This window comes from Entelurus aequoreus, linkage group LG14 (assembly GCF_033978785.1).
Source record: "Entelurus aequoreus isolate RoL-2023_Sb linkage group LG14, RoL_Eaeq_v1.1, whole genome shotgun sequence".
NCBI lineage: Eukaryota > Metazoa > Chordata > Actinopteri > Syngnathiformes > Syngnathidae > Entelurus > Entelurus aequoreus.
In genome coordinates, this window is record NC_084744.1 from 17,053,326 (window position 1) to 17,075,084 (window position 21,759).

General features: G+C 44.1%; 1 protein-coding gene across 1 annotated transcript in view; it reads right to left on the reverse strand.

The window, feature by feature from the left end:
• Positions 1–2,131: 2,131 nt before the first annotated feature.
• The window catches only part of LOC133665361 (immunoglobulin superfamily member 3-like), a 106,425-nt gene continuing 86,797 nt past the window's right edge, over positions 2,132–21,759 (reverse strand). The window contains exon 2 of the mRNA XM_062070650.1: positions 2,132–2,574. Coding sequence (XP_061926634.1) covers positions 2,132–2,574 — 443 coding nt within the window. The remainder of the gene's footprint in view (positions 2,575–21,759) is intronic.

The following is a 21,759-nucleotide window of genomic DNA, read 5'->3' on the forward strand; positions in this document are numbered from 1 at the left end:
ACCATGGACTCGGATTTGGAGGTGCTGATTCTCATCCCAGTCGCTTCACACTCAGCTGCGAACTGATCCAGTGAGAGCTGAAGATCCTGGCCGGATGACGCCATCAGGACCACATCATCTGCAAAAAGCAGAGACCTAATCCTGCAGCCACCAAACCAGATCCCCTCAACGCCTTGACTGCGCCTAGAAATTCTGTCCATAAAAGTTATGAACAGAATCGGTGACAAAGGGCAGCCTTGGCGGAGTCCAACCCTCACTGGGAACGTGTCCAACTTACTGCCGGCAATGCGGACCAAACTCTGGCACTGATCATACAGGGAGCGGACCGCCACAATCAGGCAGTCCGATACCCCATACTCTCTGAGCACTCTCCACAAGACTTCCCGAGGGACACGGTCGAATGCCTTCTCCAAGTCCACAAAGCACATGTAGACTGGTTGGGCAAACTCCCATGCACCCTCAAGGACCCTGCCGAGAGTATAGAGCTGGTCCACAGTTCCACGACCAGGACGAAAACCACACTGTTCCTCCTGAATCCGACTTATTCCGACTGATGAATACAATATTTTTTGGCAACTTATACTATTGTGAAATGGAGAACAAGAGTCAAATGGAACCGAACCCAGTCAATACTGTGCACAGGAAATGCTGTGTAAGTGAATTAGGACATTTTGGCTGGATAATTTGCACTTTGACCCAGATACAAAGGCCAGCAGAGGTCTGCATTCATAATGACGCCAGGATTTGGGGGGAGTTCCCAAGTATGACAGCTGTGTGGGCCTGTTGGACAGACACAGTGTGGTCATATGTGTGTGTTGTAAGCTAGTGAACAGGTGAGACCCATGCAGGGCACAAGAAAGAAAACTAGTTGAACAAAGTTTGGAACAGCTGATGGCATTCAAGTCATACTTGCAGCAACACTCCTAATCTGACATTTGTTTAGGAATGGTGGCCAAATGTTTTGGACACATGGGTACTCACGGCACAAACAGCACACTAACTGAAACGGATTAAATCCTCAGCGCTGCTAATGCAATGAAAATCACCAAGATATAAATCAATGGTGGACTACAACCAGATAGTCCTGCATTTACTTCACATTTTGTTCAAAATGGGAGTATGGACACCGACAAAAGTGGAGACCGTAGACTGATTTTCCAAAGCCTTATTTCCACCCTTTTTTCTGGCGACTACTCCTTCCACATTTTTCAACGGATTTCAACCGTTCCACTGTCAAAACATTCCTTTTAGTCAGGACAAAAAACAAAGTTGTTTTTTGAACTGGAAAAATTCCCGGTTTTCCCGAAATTCTGTAATACCATTTCTGAATTCAACATGTTACTACTTCAACATTTCTCGACCGATTTGAAAAATTCCAACACCAACCATTTGAACTCATTCAGACCATTCATGTTGTTTACCATTTTCCAAAAAATTTCCGCTTTACCTGAGAATCCCGATTTTGGGGTAAATTCCCATTGAAATCAATGGGACATTCTTCAAAGTTCCACAACTGCCACATTTTTCATCTGATTCAAACTGTTCCAACTTCTAAATATTCAGCCTGTTTGGGAATCGTGTGCTCTACTTCAACAATTCTAAAAAAATTCCAGGATTTCAGTTCATCTTCAGCATTGGAGCATTCACACGCAATTCCTTCATGAATTGCCTCATCTAGTTGTGTATATGTTTATATTTGTTTATAGTCAATACTTATTTACTTACTTATTGTATATTAATTTATTTACTTGTTTATTTATTCACTCTTCTGTTACAAATAGAGAACAAACATGTGTTAAAACTGCTATGATACGAAAAGGGGTAAGATTAAATAAGCTCTTCTTCCTTCTACTCTTTTTCGGACATTCTGTAATAAAACAACTAGAAATATGGGACGTATTACAATGTATTGTATGCATGTTCAAAATAAACTGAAACTGACTGATTGACTGAGTTCAAATATTGTGTTGATATTGTTAAACTGTATAGCACTCACACAAATTAATTGAAAAATGTACAGTTAATATGTGTGACTGGTATCGGTTTTGGTATCAGCCGATCTCACACATGGATGATCGGTTTTGGAAAACCCTGATCGAAACAGCCCCTAACCTTTACATTTAGAACACTTTTAGTTGGAAATATGTGAGCATTTGTGGTAACAGAGCAGCATTTGTAGTTTTTGAGACTCACCGGTGAGGTTGGTGCGTGCACTGTAGGAGCCCAGGTAGCGGCCGTCCGTGTTGGGCGTGTAACACTCAAACAGGCCCTGGTCCTTGGCCTGCACCTTGGTGATGTGCAGCAAGGCCGAGTCACGACTCAGCCTCTCCACGTAGATATCTTTGCTGTTCACCCTCTGGGCGTAGACGGCGTAGGCGTAGTTGGGCTGGGCCGTGCTCACGATGCGGATCTCCCGGTCCGCCGCGGACGCCAGGTACATGGACCACTCGAAGTCCTGCTCCACACCGTCTTTGTAGCCCGTCACGTTGCACCAGATGGTCACGTGGGAGCCCTCGGTCCGGACGAGCGGCCCGCTCTGCACCGTCACCACTCTCTGGGCCACGGCGGCACCTGCTACAGAAAGACAGGGAGACGGAGAACATGTGTTACAAAACTGCAGGCTGAAATATTTAGCACAGGTCGTGTTGGCGCACCGCACGTCTCGCAGGAAATAAAGTAACATCTTGCAGGTACACATTCTCTGGAGGTGTGCTTCTCAACACGGCTTAACACTTGAATTATTCTCTTTTTTAAACAACTGCCATCCAACCCTGCTCACTGCTATCTGCTTTAACACAGTGCTTTTGAACATTTTTTGAGCCAAGTCGCATTTTCTGGAGGCACACCACCGGCAGAAATCATTAAAAAATTAAACTCAGTAGACAATAAAAAGTCGTTTTGTTGGATATGAATTTAAACCATAGCCAACCATGCATCACTTAGCTCTTGTCTCAAAGTAGGTGTACTGTCACGACCTGTCACATCACGCCATGACTTATTTTGAGTTTGTTGGTGTTTTCCCGTGTGTAGTGTTTTAGTTCTTGTCTTGCGCTCCAATTTTGGTGGCTTTTCCTGTTGCAGTTTCATGTCTTCCTTTGAGTGCTATTCCCCGCGTCTGCTTTGTTTTAGCAATCAAGAATATTTAAGTTGTTGCTATCTTTTTCTGTGTGGACATTGTTGCCATGTCATATACGGATTTACTTTGTGGCCGCCGTCTCTGCTCCACACGCTGTAAGTTTTTACTGTCGTCCAGCATTCTGTTTTTGTTTACCTTGTAGCCAGTTCAGTTTTAGTTTCGTTTTACATAGCCATCCCTAAGCTTTAACCTCTTAAGGCCCTAGCTGTTTGTTTACATGCTTTTTCTTAAATTTCTCTTTGCTATTTGGGCTTATTGGACCCTAATTAGAATAAAAACTAAAAATCATATTTATATATGATGTACTTAGTCCATAGGTACACAAACGTGTACTTCATGTGTAGTGACATGCTAATTTTTATTTTTACACTTTTTTTTTCAATTTCCATTGTATGTTATACTCTTCTGATAGCAGTATACGTGTCCATATGTCGGCATAAGACCCCGATTCAGTAGTGTACACAATTTTGGAAATAAGAGCTAAAAGGTGCTGTCCACGCATGTGGCCACTAAGGCCATTAGAGGTTAATGCCTTTTCTTCGGGGCACTCACTTTTTGTTTATTTTTGGTTTAAGCATTAGATACCTTTTTACCTTCCTACTGCCTCTCGCTGTCGCCAGCATATTGTGATCACGACAAACCATCGCAATTAGCTACCGGCTTCCACCTACTGATATGGTATGGTATAACATGGTTACTCTGCCGAGCTTTAGACAGCACCGACACTCAACAACAGAACATTATTTGCAGATTATAATTACTGGTTTGCAAAAAATATTTTTAACCCAAATAGGTGAAACTGCCTAATCTCCTGCGGCACACCAGACTGTATCTCATGGCACACTAGTGCCACGGCACAGTGGTTGAAAAAAACTGCTTTAACGGATGCATCGTGTGCATAAACTGAGTGTGGGGTAATAAATAAACACAAGGGCGATAAACATGTCTGTTTTTTAACCAATAAAAGACATTTTAAATTAGACCTTTACACATTTTATGTTATAGCGTGAATAAATAAGTCATGTTTTTCATCTAATCACGAACGGATGGCGCCGAATCACCCATATTATTATAGCAAAGTGAATGCTGAATATTGCATAAATGTAAGCTGGGTTTGCTACGTTGTTGCGGTGTTCGCTGGCAGGCAGTGTGTGAATGTTGCCTCATGTGCACCCAATAGATACACACAACACTCATCATTCAGCCAACACGCAAACACACGCACGACACACACACGTCCTACCCACTTTTTGGTCCGGACACAACAGAGCAGTTACACATGCCCGAAATCCAGACAGAGCGACAAGTATGCTATTTCCTGTCTGCACAAACAACTGGGGTGCGCAGCTGTGTGTGTGTGTGTGTGTGTGTGTGTGTGTGTGTGTGTGTGTGTGTGTGTGTGTGTGTGTGTGTGTGTGTGTGTGTGTGTGTGTGTGTGTGTGTGTGTGTGTGTGTGTGTGTGTGTGTGTGGTGTGTGTTTGTGTGTGTGTGGTGTGTGTGTGTGTCTTTATGAGGCGGTGGACACAATGCTTGAGCATTAATAATTCACCATACAGCTTTTTATCTTTTACATCCTCCTCTCCTCTCATAGTAACTTTCCCTCACACCACTTGCACGGCCCTCTTTTTTATTCTATTCATGAGTGTAAGCCCATTCGTATGCGTGCGTGCATGTGTGCGTGTGTGTGTGTGTTCATTTTAATAAAAGTATAGTAGAAAAGGGTGACAACACCATTGCGCATTTGCAGATTCAGTGAGCACAACCACTTCCAACAAGCATTTTTATTGTATAATAACTTTTCAAAGGACAATGCTACAGAAATTTTAAAAAAAGGAAATTTTGATCAGGGTTTTATGCTAATTCAATGCTTAATTCGGATACCGATCAACAATGAGTGAGATCGGCCGATAACAAAACAATACATATACTGATCACAAGTATTACTGTATATGTTTACATTAATTTATGGTAAGTGATAGGGCTGGGCGATATGGACGAAAAAGTATATCTCGATATATTTTTACTTAAACTCAATATTCGATATAAATCTCGATATAATTTTCGGTGAAAGTATACATATAAAATTATTAATTTTTGAGCGATATTCACTGAAATTGAAGTGAATGATAACTGTACTGTAAACAGTCAGTTGCACTTTTATTAACACAGTTAGTCCAGATGGGTATTAACAGCACAGAAAATAAACTGTTTAAGTAGTACAGAATTACATAACAAATAAAATAGAAAAATAGTATTTATACTTAAAATAAATAACACAGCTGTGCAAATAATACAAAATGTATTAAACTCAGATAAAAAAAATACATTTGCAGGCAGGCACTTCTTAATTCCCAGTCGACTATGTAATGGACTGTCACTGTCACACACGTATGCCCTATCTTGCCTCTGATTGGCCTGTCCCTAACCAATCGTGACTCATCATAGTAAACAACCAACCAATCATGGATGTTCTTATACGTGCAAGCACATCTTGGAAGGAGGAAATGGAGGGGTTTAGTAGCCCATGGAAGGAGAGCGGGGGAGAACAAGGAACACAACAAATAAGCAGCGTTTTGTAATTGTAACGTGAACTAAATTATATCGATACTACAATCATTTGTTAATTCATATCTTGTTTAAAAGTATATCGATATATCTTACAAACTCGATAAATATCCCCCAGCCCCAGTAAGTGATATTGAGTTTAACAATTTCAAAACAATTATAAACCAGTCAAAAACTACTTTTCATTTAAATCCATTAGGTTTGGTCCTTCAACCCCTCCTATGTCAAGGGATTTATTGAGAGTTTGTAAACAATAACAAAAAAAAACAAAAAAGATTTTGAGAAAATAAAAATATCAACCTAATCACTAGTTTCAATCTTATACTGATACTACACTTGGTATCGACATCACCAATTTATGAATCGATCTGCCCTCCTACGTTCTGCTACAACGCGGTTCCATCGAGACTTCTTAAAGGGGAACTGCACTTTATTTATTTTGCCTATTGTTCTCAATCAATATGAGAGACAGGAATACACGTCTTTTTTTTTTAGATTTTAAAAATGATAAAACGCTTGAAAGATGCGGCTAATGGGAGTCACCGTTGTAGCTTTCAAAGCCCTCTAAAACAACTTCAAAACCCTCAATCAACGTTTTATATACACACTGCAAGTTTATATATATAATGTAATAACAGAGACGTTCATAACAATATGTAATATGTTCAATATTTACCCTATTTCGATCATTTCAATCATTTCCGGAACGGATTTCTTCCGCGCATTGATTTCCTTTTCCATAGCAACACACGTCTGACTTCTGGCAACATGTGTGTACCTACTTATAAATGATAATAAATACTTCCGGAATCAAACACGAGTGTGTGTTCTAATCATGGCAGACTTGGTAACAGACAACGAAGACGACTATTTTTGGACAAATGAGGATTCAGAATGTTATACTTTTGAAGCTAAATATACTGCTGCTTGAAGAAGCGAAGGAAGGGTGAGACGTTGGAGCAGACAGAACCTGATAGAGTGAGGTGAAAGCAATTTTGACGCTATAGTTATGGAACTTGGAGCCAAGCTATTTCGACGTAAATGGATTGCTTACCCAAAGGAAACGTCCCCGGCCAGCTGGACCAGACAACTGTCCATGGAGTGAGTCACTTTAATATCGACCATGGTACACGCAGCACGTCATGAGTGTTAGTACAACTACAGTACAGGCGTTTTCTGGCTAGCTCAGCGGTGTACAAACAAAACATGAAATGTGGGCTAATACTTTACAGATTCTGTAATATGATTGTTCATGTTATTCAGTCAGTACAGATTGGTGTTGTATCGTAGTGTTGTGTATTACAAACTCAAACCCGTTTCGTGTTGACATAGAGCTAGCTTATCCCTTGCCGTAGTTAGCTTTCACGGCTAATAAAGTAGCACGCTGATGTGTTACTACGCTAGAAAAATTGTTATTGTCGCTCTTACAATAACAATGTCGCTACAGTTTGGTTATTATTAGAGATGTCCCATGGCTGATAAATGCTTTCAAATGTAATATCGGAAATTATCGGTATCAGTTTCAAAAAGTAAAATTTATGACTTTTTGAAACGCAGCTGTACGGAGTGGTACACGGACGTAGGGAGAAGTACAGAGCGCCAAAAAACCTTAAAGGCACTGCCTTTGCGTGCCGGCCCAATCACATAATATCTACGACTTTTCACACACACAAGTGAATGCAACGCATACTTGGTCAACAGCCATACAGGTCACACTGAGGGTGTCCATATAAACAACTTTAACACTGTTACAAATATGCGCCACATTGTGAACCCACACCAAACAAGAATGACAAACACATTTCGGGAGAACATCTGCACCGTAACACAACATAAACACAACAGAACAAATACCCAGAACCCCTTGCAGTACTAACTCTTCCGGGACGCTACAATATACACCCCCTGCTACAACCCCGCTCACCCTCAACACCGCCCACCTCAACCTCCTCATGCTCTCTCAGGGAGAGCATGTCCCAAATTCCAAGCTGCTGTTTTGAGGCATGTTAAAAAAATAATGCACTTTGGACTTCAATAATAAATATGGCAGTGCCATGTTGGCATTTTTTTCCATAACTTGAGTTGATTTATTTTGGAAAACCTTGTTACATTGTTTAATGCATCCAGCGGGGCATCACAACAAAATTAGGCATAATAATGTGTTAATTCCACGACTGTATGTATCGGTATCAGTTGATATCGGAATCGGTAATTAAGAGTTGGACAATATCGGAATATCGGCAAAAAAGCCATTATCGGACATCTCTACTTATTATACAGGTTACGGAACGTAAATGAAGTATTGTTGACATTTTTTAAGGCATTTTTAAAGTGATTTAGCGGTAGAATTGATTGCTCTCATTAGCTGCATTGCTAGCCACCTTGAACGAGCAGATTTTTATGTTACTAAGCAAAAAAAAACAAAAAAAACTTTTGTCTTCTTGTCACTCATAATGGTTGTGAACGATAGGTAAAAAGTTTACGAAGCACTTATTTCTTAGTGTTGTTTAAAGCCAGCTTAGCTTTTAGCATGCTTTCCCCTGGCTAGCTCTCAGTGTGCAAAATAAGTAGCCTCGACTTTCAGTGATGACACTTAATAATGATACTTAAGATACTATTAAATGCAGTTTTTATGCCATAAAGGAGGTGATTACTATTAGCTTAGGTGAGCAGCTCCACACTGTATGGAGATTCGATATCGACCGATTATTGAGCTGGGCGGTTATAGGCGCCGATATTTGGCAATATAACATTTTAGCCTTTTTTCATATCGGTTTCAGCCTTTTTTTGCCAACTACAACATAACTTAATCAGCAGATACAATATATACACATATGACACCAATATTTAATAAAAATAAATAGATAGTGAAGTAGAGAGTAATAACCACTGCTCAAGCGCCAGTCCTTTGGCTCTGCATGAGAAAAGGTCCTCTTTTTTTTTCACCGCAGCACTCACACAGCCAAGCCCTTCTTCCTTCCCCCTCCATTGCTGGTCGCTTGTACAGAGCGTATCATCTGCTTACCCCTCAAATCTTTCAATATTGGATGGGAAATCCAGTGTTTGTACTGCACTTCCTTCCCCACATCTTACCGGTTCCGCTTTGTTTGTTTTTGCAACTGCAGCGACGGCGTCCGCTCGACACGCCACGACGACTACTCGAAGCCTGGGCTCGATTCAATCAAATAACTCGACAGCGCTGGATGGACATGAAGATGACAGAAAAGCTATCTCCGCCAAAAATCCAAACTTTGTGTAAATATTTTGATAAATAAGAGACTTATTATATAAATAAAGAAGGGCAGGCAGCAGCTCACATATCATATGTGGGGGGAGATGTTGTCAGCGCTGCCTGCAGGAGCAATGGTCACCACCTCTGTCCATGGTGCTGAGGACAGAGCACCATCAGACGGGGGCGTGGCAGTGCTGATGGCGAGACACGGCTGGCAGGTGATTAGATTTCACAGGTGGTACATGGTAATCTAATCATCTGTTGTCTTTAACAGTAAGCGGCCGGGAGCAGAGACAGAGAGAGAGGATACGGACGTGACTGGGAGGTCACAATCTGCTGAAAAGAAAAACTTTTGTTGAAACATTCTGATTAAAACGTTGTTAAACCTGCACGCTTGGCTCCTGTGCCGTGTCTGACAGTGGGACTGCTAGGAAGCGACTTCCACATCATACTTTCTGTAACATTCAGAAAGAAATAATGTCAGCCAGTTTGAAAAATGTTTCACCTATAATAAGCTACATGAATGAGGCCAGAATTGTTTTTTATTTACCGTATTTTCCGGACTATAAGGCGCACTTAAAATCTTTTTTTTTTCTCAAAACTCGACCTTTTCTCGCACCTTATAAGCCGGTGCGCCTAATGTAAGGAATAAGATTGGTTGAGCTTACCCAACTCGAAGCAAGTTTATTTGGTACATGGTGTAATGATAAGTGTGACCAGTAGATGGCAGTCAAACATAAGAGATAAGTGTAGGCGGCACCGTTTGATGTGCTTCAACATACAAGTATTATTATGGTGTGTGTATAAGGTAAAACATTATCTGGCGTTTTGTTTTGCAATATTATGCAAAAGCAACTTTTCTTACCTTCTGGTACCTGCTGATCTGTATTTGGGATCTGCATAAATCCTGAAAAATTGTGCACATCCGCCTTTGTAAGCTTCTTATTTTTTACTATCTTCTTGTTATGTTACATTCATCCTGCGCTGTTGCCATTTTTGTATCTAAAGTAGTGTAAAGTTCTTACTTATAGCTGTCAGTAAACTCGCCATGAAAGCGCTAAAACATACCGGTGTAGAGAGTTTATATTATTCACCCAAGGAACTTTAGTTATTAGAGTTCCGGTCGGACGTTTTTTCAAGGGACACATTTCCGGTGTTGTTGTTCCCGGATGAGGAGATGCTGCTCCGTTATTGATTTAAGTAAAGTCTGAATACCATTAAAAGAGTTAGCTCCATCTTTTGACACTTCTTCCACTCCCGCCCTTGCACGCTACACCGCTACAACAAAGATGACGGGGAGAAGACGCTGCCAAAGGTGAGCCACGTAAATAAGACCGTCCACAAAACGGTGCATCCGGAAGCGACTGTTAGAAAGTGGCTTGAAGATAATCTGTAAAACATACCGTATTTCCCGCACCATAAGCCGCACCTAAAAAATAAAAAAATTCTCAAAAGCTGACAGTGCGGCTAATAACCCGGTGCGCCTTATATATGGATTACATCAATATTTATTTTCATAAAGTTTAGGTCTCGCAACTACGGTAAACAGCCGCCATCTTTTTTCCCCGTAGAAGAGGAAGCGCTTCTTCTTCTACGGTAAGCAACCGCCCCCATAGAAGAGGAAGCGCTTCTTCTTCTACTGTAAGCAACCGCCAAGGTGAGCACCCACCCCCGTAGAAGAAGAAGCGCGCGGATATTACGTTTCATTTCATTTGTGTGTTTCTGTAAAGACCACAAAATGTCTCCTACTAAGAGACACGCGTATAAGTTTCCACTGACTTTTGATATTCCTGTGAACCGCACTGTGGATACAACGGGAACACGTACGGTGAATATTCGCACCACAGAGAATGAGAAGTCGTCCTTCACTGTGGTTCTAGCTTGCCATGCTAACGGCCAGAAACTTCCACCCACGGTGATATTCAAAAGGAAGACCTTGCCAAAAGAGAACTTTCCAGCCGGCGTCATCATAAAAGCTAACTCGAAGGGATGGATGGATGAAGAAAAAATGAGCGAAGAGACCGGGTGACTTTTTTCACGCAGCTCCGTCCCTGTTGATCTACGACTGCATGCGCGTCCACATCACAGATGGTGTCAAAAAACAAGTGAAGCACACCGAAGAAGAATGATTCGAGGGATTTGTGGATGAGTAATAACTTCAGAAAGTGAGCTTTAAATGTTTATTTTGTGTGTTGTGTGACACTAACGTATGAGCAACGTTGAGTTATTGATGTTGCTATTGCTCTGCACTATTTTGAGTGTTACTATTTTTGTGATTGCACATTTGCACATTACATTTTGGGAGTGAAAAGAGTTGTTAGAACGCTGGTTTGTAATATATTATTAAAGTTTGACTGACCTATCTGACTGTTTTTTTGACATTCCCTTTAGCGTAGCGTAGGTGCGGCTAATAACACGGGGCGGCTAATAGGTAAACAAAGTTTTGAAATATGCCATTCATTGAAGGTGCGGCTTACAACACGGGGCGGCTTATGGTGCGGAAAATACGGTAATCTATGCAACATTTTGACCAAAGAACCACCATTACATGTTATGTAGACCACAAAGAAGTGTTTTACATTTAGAAAAAAATTATAATAATATGACTACTTTAATGCGCCCTATAATCCGATGCGCCTTATACATGAAAAAAAACAAAATAAACCATTCATCGGCAGTGCGCCTTATAATTCGGTGCGCCCTATGGTCCGGAAAATACGGTATTAAAATATTTCTTATATGGAAAACACTGAAGTACGCATTTGTTATGCATTTTGGGCTGAGTAAGTCAGTGCAGCCTACCTCTAATGAGTGCACCTCCAGTGCTAAAAAAGAAAATAATGAAAAGTTGTTTGAATGATTTAAAATGCCCATAAAAAGTAGTACATGTCTTCTGCATGTTTGAAATCAATAAAAAGCCACAGATAGAATGAGTGTCTCTGTGGTGATGCCCAGTTTAGTACACGCTAAATCCTCATTCAAATAAGGCGCTCTCCAAAACAGTACAATTGCGCACGCAGTGTTAGTATATTGCACACAACATGCCAAAAAATATTACACACTATTTTATAGATTGCACACGCCCTTTACTCTGTGGTATTTGGATCTTAGTAAATCAGGGCCTCTGTTGGTACTTGTCCGACGTTTCCATATTTTTTTTTAAAACAACTTAAAGTTAAAAAGTTAAAGTACCAATGATTGTCACACACACACTAGGTGTGGTGAAATGATCCTCTGCATTTGACCCATGGTTTGAGTGTCCGCCCTAAGATCGGTAGGTCGTGAGTTCAAACCAAGTCATACCAAAGACTATAAAAATGGGTCTCATTACCTCCCTGCTTGACACTCAGCATCAAGGGTTGGAATTGTGGGTTAAATCATCAAAATGATTCCCGGGCGCGGCCACCGCTGCTGCTCACTGCTTCCCTCGCCTCCAATGGGGTGATCAAGGTCCAGCTGTTTACTGACATATTCTATTACTGTATAAAAAACTTTTACTGCAAATTAATATTGGTTCCAAATAGGGTTGCAAAGGGGTGGAAAGTTTCCGGTAAATTTCCGGAAACTTTCCGAAAATTTACCACGGGAAGTTAAGCTTGGGAAGTTTGAAATTTATTGACCATTTTTTGATTATTCAAAGTTGGACACCGTCCATGGGAATTAATGGCAATATATGGGAATTAATGGGGAATTACAATAATCATATATTATTGGGCACTTGCCTATATGCTGTTGCATCTTTGTGCCATTTTTGACGTAGCTCTTTGCACAGTATTTGCAAATGTACACAGCCTTTCCGCCTACATTGGTTGGGGTGAAATGTCTCCACACATCAAATGGTGTACATGGCATTATTCTGTTTGTATTTATTTATTCTTGTAAAACACTAATGCAATGCCACTCAAAGATATAAATAGTAAGCTAAACAATTGGAGTAGTCTTTAAAAATATTTTACTGATGGACAAATAAATACAAATAGGCTAGATCAGGGGTCGGCAACCCGCGGCTCCGGAGCCGCATGCGGCTCCTTGACCACTCTGATGCGGCTCAGCTACATACATGCCGACCCCCCCGATTTTCCCAGGAGACTTATGGATGTCAGTGTCTCTCATAGACTACTCCCAGGAAAATATAATCCTATTTACACTCTAATTACTATATAAAGGGCATGCCCTAATTGCACTGCAGTAATTGTCCTCTATAGCATTTACATACAGCATGCCAGTCCAGCCACATGTTGCATGTTGTTATTACTTGCTTACACAGGAGACAGCAAAGCATACTTACTCATCAGCCACACAGCTTACACTGACGGTAGCCGTATCAAACAACTTTAACATTGTTACGTTACAAATATGCGCCACACTGTGAACCCACACCAAAAAAGAATGAAAAACACATTTCTGCAGAACATCCCACTGTAACACAACATAAACACAACACAACCATTACCCAGAATCCCATGCAGCCCTAACTCTTCCGGTCTACATTATACACCCCCGCTACCACCAAATCCCCCCACACATCAACCCCCCCCCTCTCCGTGCGTTGGTTGAGCGGAAGAGTTAGGGCTGCATGGGATTCTGGGTATTGGTACCGTCAGTGTAAGATGTGTGGCTGTTGACTTAGTAGCCTTGCTGTCTGTAACGCTATCAAGCCAAAGCTGCATTCCACTTGTGGCTGAGCAGATACACTGATTGGGCAGACTCTAGAGGGCGCCAAATGCAGTGTCATCACGCTCTGATATTCGGGAGTCTCCCGGTAAAAATGGGAGGGTTGGCAAGTATGACGCAAGCGACATTCATTCAAAACTCGCGGGCTGCACTAACATCAAATTTCCACATTAAAGTACGTGCCGGTGCGTGTGTCTGAGACCCCTAGTTAACATAGCACAAAGCGTTTAAGCTTTGTATGCGGTGTTTTTCATTTTAAATTTTAAAAACATATTTTGTGGCTCCCATTACTTCCTTTAATGTGTGAAACTTGCCAAAATGGCTCTTTGAGTGGTAAAGGTTGCCGACCCCTGGGCTAGATGAATAAATGACTCAATCAGCATGCTAAATCAAACTATAACCTACATTCTTGTATGACAACAGAATGGCTAGCAGAACAGAAGGCAGAGGAAACTACACGTTTTGATTTAGTATTTGCTATTTGAACTTTACAGATCACCAAAAAGGTAAATTCGGATCGCTAACATTGTTAGCATAAATGAATGGGATTTAACATACAGAAAATTAGCATCACGGCTAAAGGAGAAATATTTTCGGTTCATTATGAGACTGTGGTGGTACATAAACCTAGCTAGCTAGAGATATTGGGCCCAAAATCATTTAACAAGTACAGGAACAGCTAGCTAGCTTGAGTGGAAGTCTGCTGGAGTAGCCTACAGTCATACAGTAACAAACAATTACACCTCTATTAAACTTAAATACCATAGATCAAATATATTTACCCCAGTAATATCATCAAAATTTACCTGACTGGATGAAGTCCTTGGGCTCAAATACTAGTGTTGCCTCAATAGCCCTGCTGTAGTGTGTAGCATGCTGGGAATTGTCTGTGCATGTGATGGAGGAATGCACAGCACATGTGATGGAGGAATGCACAGTTTAGGGTTGAAATTCTGCTGAATTTGCATTAAATCAGGTTGTCTTAGCTAATAATCATGCTGCAAGATCTAGCATGTTGCATTCAATGTTTATTCCCATTAATTTCCCATTAATTCCCGTTAATTCCCATGGAAAGTTTCCAACTGTGAATATTCCCGGAATTTTGCAACCCTAGTTCCAAATATCGGTTATCCTTGACTAGTAATAATTGGTATCGGCCCTAAAACATATCGGTCAATCTCTAAGGGAGGTATACAATTAGCTGTTAGTCACTTGTCAGCTGGGGTACTAAAAATAAATACAGTGTCAACCAAAGAGGATTGGCGTTTAAAATGCATTTATCAGCAATGGCGATCACATACTTTTTCACCAAAACCAGCCAAATGTGTCAATTGAGTGGCCTATCAATTGATACATCCCTAGAAATAACATGTGGATATACTTTAGAGTAGACAGTGTACAACTTGTATAGCAGTATACATTTACTATTGACTACAAAATGAGTCAACACATAGCCATTATTGTCCGGGCAAGTTAAATCCAAAATAATTGGTGGCCATAGCGTCATGGTCTGGAAATGCTGGTGTAAGCTGAAGTTTATTGAGGGGACACATAAATTCCAACTTGTACTGTGAAACTGTGAAGCAGAAACTGGGCCACAATGCAGATTTTCAACATAAGGAGCCCAACCAGACCTCTAAAATGACAAGTGCTGAGAAAGAGAGGGTGATGAGGAGGCCAAGTATGCTTCCTGCAGACCTGAACCTAATTGAGGGCCTTTGGGACATCCTCAAGCGGAAGGGAGAAAGGATGAGGAGCACATCCACAATGTCATCAGAGGAGGAGTGGAAGAGGATTCCAGTAAAAACCTGCGTAGCTCTGGTAAATTCCATGCCCAAGAGTATTAAGGCAGTGCTACTGTAGATACAAATGGTACTCACACTAAATATTCACACATGACACCATTTCTGGTGTGTTACAAGACAGTATTGGCTGTGTTTTGAGTCGTTTTCAGTGGCTAGTAAATCGATACGGTGACACAAGCTGTACACCGACCAAACGATACTGAGGCATCGACGCATTATGAAACACAAGGAATGATACTGTATCCCGCGATGCCTTGATGTGTGTATCACTTTGAGAAATGAACTACGTGAAGTGACCGATCAGCTGCTGTGTCCTTCGACTTTAAAGCAGCAAACCGTGTTTATCAGGAAGCACTTCTTTTGTTTCGCAAGTGACAGCTGAAAAGAAAGTTAGAGGAGTGGCGTGCCGCGTTTGGACATCCGGATTCATCGCCATCATCAATCTAAATGGAGCTAAATCCCAAGTGTGGGATAAATTTGATCCAATAGCGGCAAAAGGGGAATTCTCTTTTTCTGCTTACTATTTGGCGCATTGGCCAGAGTTGAATGTTTCGTATTTCATTCTGCACAGCTATTAGTTTAAAAAAATACCACTAATGAAATTAATTGCACATCTTTTTTTTTTCCAAGATGGCGCCGCTGTAGTGGCTGCTGGTGGCAGGAGCTCTGGGCTCTTGTCATCTTTTTGTGTTCCTGATGTTTCCCTCTTGGTTTCATGTGGGTTTTTTTCCCCTTTTGGTTGGGGACCCTTTGGGACTGTGTGACAAGGGGTGGCACTTTTGTGACTTCTGCCGTGCTTTTTTGTGAACTTCTGGATCTGCGTCCCGGGAGCCTTTTGGCCATGTAGACCAGCTGCTGGGTCTCTGCCACACCAGAGTCCGTTTGGAGAGACTGGAGGAGATGCGGATAAAGAGACATGGCTGCGGCGCTGGCGCTGAGCGCCGGGACGGACAAGCTTTACAGTGTCTTGGCTGAATGAGCAGGTATCGGACACCTCAGTCTCCTTAGACGCATCCTCGCTCATCCACGCAGACTGGACCCTGGCAGAGAGTTGGTGGGCGGCCGAGGGTGGAGTCGGCTCTCTTTGTTGCTTTGTTGGGTCTGCTCCTGTCTCTAGCCATGCTCCCCCACCCCAGCAGACAATGTTTGTTTGTTGTTTTTGTTGTTTTACTTTTGTGGCTGTGTGTAGAAGTGGCACTGCTGGAGTGGCAGCTGGTTGCATCAGTTCTGCTCTTTTAATGTCCTTAATGTTCTTTGTGTTCTTTGATGTTTCCTACTTACACACATGTTTACGTGTGCTATGGCTATGAGTTTTTTTTCCCTTGACCTCAGTCTGGACCCCCTCTCCAAGGGCCCTCTCCCCAGCATTTACCTGTTTCTCACCTTTTTTGTAAGGGGCGCCGGAAGTTGTCAGACCCGTCAGCGATCCTGTTCTGTCTCCCTGTAATGTTTATCTGCTCTTGAATGGGATTGTGCTGAAAATCTTAATTTCCCTTCAGGGATTATTAACGTATTTCTGATTCTGATTGTGATTCTGAAATGTAGTGACATGTTTTTAAAATCCAGCAAATGGTGCCATTATGAAAGAGCAAACTCAGTGTCAATGCAGTGAGTGAGTGTGAGTTATTTATCCATCAAAGTTTTAGACCTTATCATTATCTTCCTACTTTGATCACATTTTAGACACTTAACATGCATGAAAACTCACTAATTTTTGCAAGCGCGTCCAGTCTGGTGAAAAAACATATATTTTGGGGGTTGTACTTTAACAAACTTTTCCTAGGCGCCAAACTTTGATCTGATGGTTCGCCAAAAAACTTTCAACATTTGTAACTCCGTTCCACAAATTCAGATCTCGATAAGAATTGGTTCAAATGATGATGACACCTTGAAGATCTTGATGGATCAGTACCTATTTGTATCTAATCCTTGTTGGGTGGCCTGCGGATAAAACTGTTCCTCGCCATGAACGATCAAACCGTCACCACTTGACTTTAAATGATCAGCGCTCCTTCCAAACTGACACAGCTTTAAGGGTGAGAATTGATCATAACTGGACATTGATATACACACCAATATCACCGCCTTGTGGTGGATAATTATAACAGTCACAAGAAGGGTGCAAGGGCCCATTCAATATTGATAATAAAAATGGTTGCTACAAATATGAAGGGTGTTCACTGTTGTGTATGTGTATCATGCATCTTCCTTTAAGTCTTCTGGCAATTGCAATCCACTAATGTGCCACTTAAATCCTCTCAAAGCTTGTATTTCCTTAGGAGTCCTTGAATTGGATTTAAATTGAGTTGCCATGGTGACTCAAATTGGGGAAAAAAAAGTAAGCATAACTTCTTGACACTATGACTTTTTTATAGGGCCTGTAGCGGTTGATTTAAGGACATAATTCACCACACCTGTTATTTATCTTTGTCATCATCATTCACTGTACTGTTCTATTGTGCACATGAGAATGTTGTTATTTGTGTGTTGTTAAGAGCGAGTAATTCGGCGCGGCCCCTTTAAGTGGCCGTCAGTACATTCTCACAAAGGTGGGGGTTTGTTGTTCCCGCGATATTTGAGTGTTGTGATGAAAGCGTCATTCTTGCTTGTGCTTTTCTTGAATAAACGACGCACACGTTTTTGTGTGTCAACTATATTTCAAATTGTCTAGCCTTCACGCTACGAGCACAACACTGGTGACCCCGACGCTTCACTGAACGGATTCAGTGATTTTTTTATCGACCATGACGGCGAATGCGGTTTCTCTAAAGCTGCCCGAGTTCTGGGAAACTTCCGCGACCGCATGGTTTGCCCAGGCCGAGGCACAGTTTGCCCTGCGTGGTATCACCGAGGACGACACTAAGTTTTATTATGTCGTGTCCTCCCTCGGCAACGCGACGGCGACCAAAGTGGTTAACGCCATTACGCACCCACCGGAGAGGAACAAGTACCGCACGTTGAAGGCTCACCTCTTACAGACATTTCATCTTTCTGACGCGGAGCAAGCTAACCCCCTTTTTCATTGCAGGGGCTTGGCGATTGCAAGCCCTCTGAACTAATGAACAACATGCTAGGACTCTTAGGTGAGCACACACCTGGATTCTTCTTCGTGCAGTATTTCCTGAGACTCCTGCCTACTCAGGTGCGGGCTGCTTTAGCCAACACCACCATTTTGGACTGCCGCGAACTAGCTGCTGAAGCTAATAAGTTTTTTTTAGCTTCCCTACCGGCCTATGTGGCTGCATTGCTTCCGGCTGAGACAGAAAGACCCGTGGCAGATTTTTCCACTCTCGCTGCTGCTGCTGCTGCGCCCCCCAGGCGGCAACCGGATTCTGGACTATGTTTTTTCCACGCAAAGTTCGGGACCAAAGCTAGGCGGTGCCGTCCCCCGTGCAGTTTTCGTGGACCGCCGCCGGGAAACGCCGGGGCCGGCGCTCAGCAGTGGCCATGAGTGTCGGCAGTACTGGCAGGCTGCTCTTCATCCAGGACTCCCTCTCTGGACGACGGTTCCTGTGTGACACCGGCGCGCAGAAGAGCGTCCTGCCAGCATCAAGGTTGGACATGCTGTCTGAGTCACATGGTCCCCCATGGAAGCGGCCAATGGCAGCCCTATCCGCACTTATGGAATACGGTACGTGGAACTGTGTTTTGGTGGACAGCGTTTCAGTTGGAACTTTGTGACTGCTAAAGTGACGGTGCCGCTCATCGGTGCAGATTTTCTCTGTGCTTTCGGCCTCCTTGTGGATGTAAAAAACAGGCGTTTGGTGGGTGCGATTACGTTCTGCTCGTACAAGTGCAGTCTCAGCGCGAAGGACTCCATCAGGCATTCCAGCATGCTACCCACCGCAGACGTTTTTCTGCGCCTCCTCGCTGATTTCCCGACCCTGGCGCAGCCCACGTTCTCGTCATCTACCGCCAAGCATGGTGTGGAACACCACATTGCCACCACGTGCCCCCCTGTGCACGCACGAGCCCGGCGCCTGGACCCTGCTAAGCTCTCCATCGCTAAAGCTGAATTTGAGACCATGGAACGCCTCGGGATCATTCGCCGCTCAGACAGCCCGTGGGCGTCGCCCCTCCACATGGTGGAGAAGCCCGGAGGTGGTTGGCGGCCATGCGGTGATTACCGCAGACTCAACGAGGCGACTACCCCGGACCGTTATCCGGTACCCCACATACAAGACTTTTCCGCCCACCTCGCTGGGAAAACTGTGTTTTCTAAGGTAGATCTTGTCCGGGGCTATCATCAAGTGCCGGTCCACCCCTCTGACATCCCGAAAACAGCGGTCATCACCCCATTTGGACTGTTTGAATTTTTACGTATGTCTTTTGGCCTTAAGAGTGCAGCACAAACTTTCCTGCGGTTGATGGACTCTGTTTTACGTGACTTGCCGTTTCTGTTTGTCTATTTGGACGATATCCTGGTCGCGAGCACCTCTCAGGCAGAGCATGTGACCCACCTCAGGTCCCTTTTTCAGCGCCTTAGCCAACACGGTCTCATTGTTAACCCAGCTAAGTGCCAGTTCGGGTTGTCTGTGATCGACTTCCTCGGACATCGTGTCACGGAGTGCGGGGCAGTTCCCCTCCCAACGAAGGTTGCTGCCATCGCAAACTTCCCCCGCCCACTCACGGTTAAGGCTCTTCAGGAGTTCCTTGGCATGGTAAATTTTTACCATCGTTTCATTCCCCGGGCAGCTGACCTCATGCGGCCGCTGTATGATGCTCTTAAAGGAGCTTCTCCCAAGCACACGGTGGACTGGTCTGACGCGCGGCACAGTGCTTTTGTGGGGGTCAAGTCTGCTCTCGCTAACGCTACCCTGCTGGCACACCCATTACCCGATGCTCCTATTGCAATTACCACAGACGCGTCAGACTATGCTGTAGGTGCAGTGCATGAGCAGTGGGCGGGTGGCACTTGGCAACCTTTGGCTTTCTTTAGCAGGCAGTTGCGCCCCTGCGAGCGGAAATATAGCACATTTGACCGTGAGCTCCTTGGCCTCTATCTGGCCATACGCCATTTCCGTTCGTTGCTTGAAGGCCGGCCTTTCACAGCTTTTGTGGACCACAAACCCCTCACTTTCGCGATGGCCAAGACGGCTGAACCGTGGTCGGCTCGGCAACAGAGGCACCTCTCCTACGTCTCAGAGTTCACGACGGACATCCAGCACCTTGCTGGTAAAAGCAATGTCGTGGCTGATTGCCTTTCCCGAGCCCTCGCGAGCGCTGTCCATGTGGGGCTCGATTTTGCACAAATGGCAGTTGACCAGGCCGACGACCCGGACATCCAAGCACTGAAGGCTGCAGCCACAGGGCTACGGTTGTCTGAGGTCCCATTTGAGGACACAGGGGTTACGCTCCTTTGTGACGTCGCTACCGGTCGGCCGCGGCCCCTTGTGCCCGCCATTTGGAGGCGGCGCGTGTTCGACGCCATCCATGGCCTTTCCCACCCTGGGAGGAAACCTTCCCAGCGGCTGGTTGCTGCAAAATTTGTCTGGCGTGGACTGAAAAAAGATGTTAGGGACTGGGTTTCCACATGTGTGGCATGCCAGCGCTCAAAGGTGCACTGCCACACGCGGGCCCCACTGGCACCGTTTACGGTTCCGGAGCGCCGTTTTGACCATGTCAATGTGGACCTGGTCGGGCCTCTCCCATCCTCACGCGGCTGCACATACCTCCTCACGATGGTCGACAGGACCACCCGTTGGCCGGAGGCAGTACCTCTGACGTCCGCCACCTCCACGGAGGTGGCGCGCGCGTTCATTGGTACGTGAGTTGCCCGTTTCGGTACCCCATCGGACATATCATCCGACCGGGGCTCTCAGTTCACTTCCGAGCTCTGGGCCGCTGTGGCCGAGAGTTTGGGTGTGAAACTCCACCACACGACGGCGTATCACCCGCAGGCCAATGGTATGTGTGAGCGATTTCACAGGTCCATGAAGGCAGCGCTCAGGGCGTCCCTGAAGGACAGCGCTTGGGTAGACAAGCTCCCTTGGGTGATGCTGGGGCTTCGGACTGCCCCCAAGGAAGACTTGCAATCTTCCTCGGCAGAGTTGGTTTATGGCCAGCCCCTGCGAGTGCCAGGGGACTTTATTCCTAGCATGACGGCACCTTGGTCCGCCAGTAAGCAGCGAGCTGCTCTCCTTGATGCCGCCAAGGGTTTTTCCCCCATCCCCACTTCGCAACATGGCCTTACGCCGTGTCATCTTCCCGTTTCCTTAAGGGGAGTGGCGTTTGTTTTTGTCCGCCACGACGCCCACCGCGGCCCCCTTCAGCCTCCTTACGATGGGCCATTTCGCGTCCTAGAGAGCGGAGACAAGCATTTTCTGTTGGACATCGGGGGTCGGTCT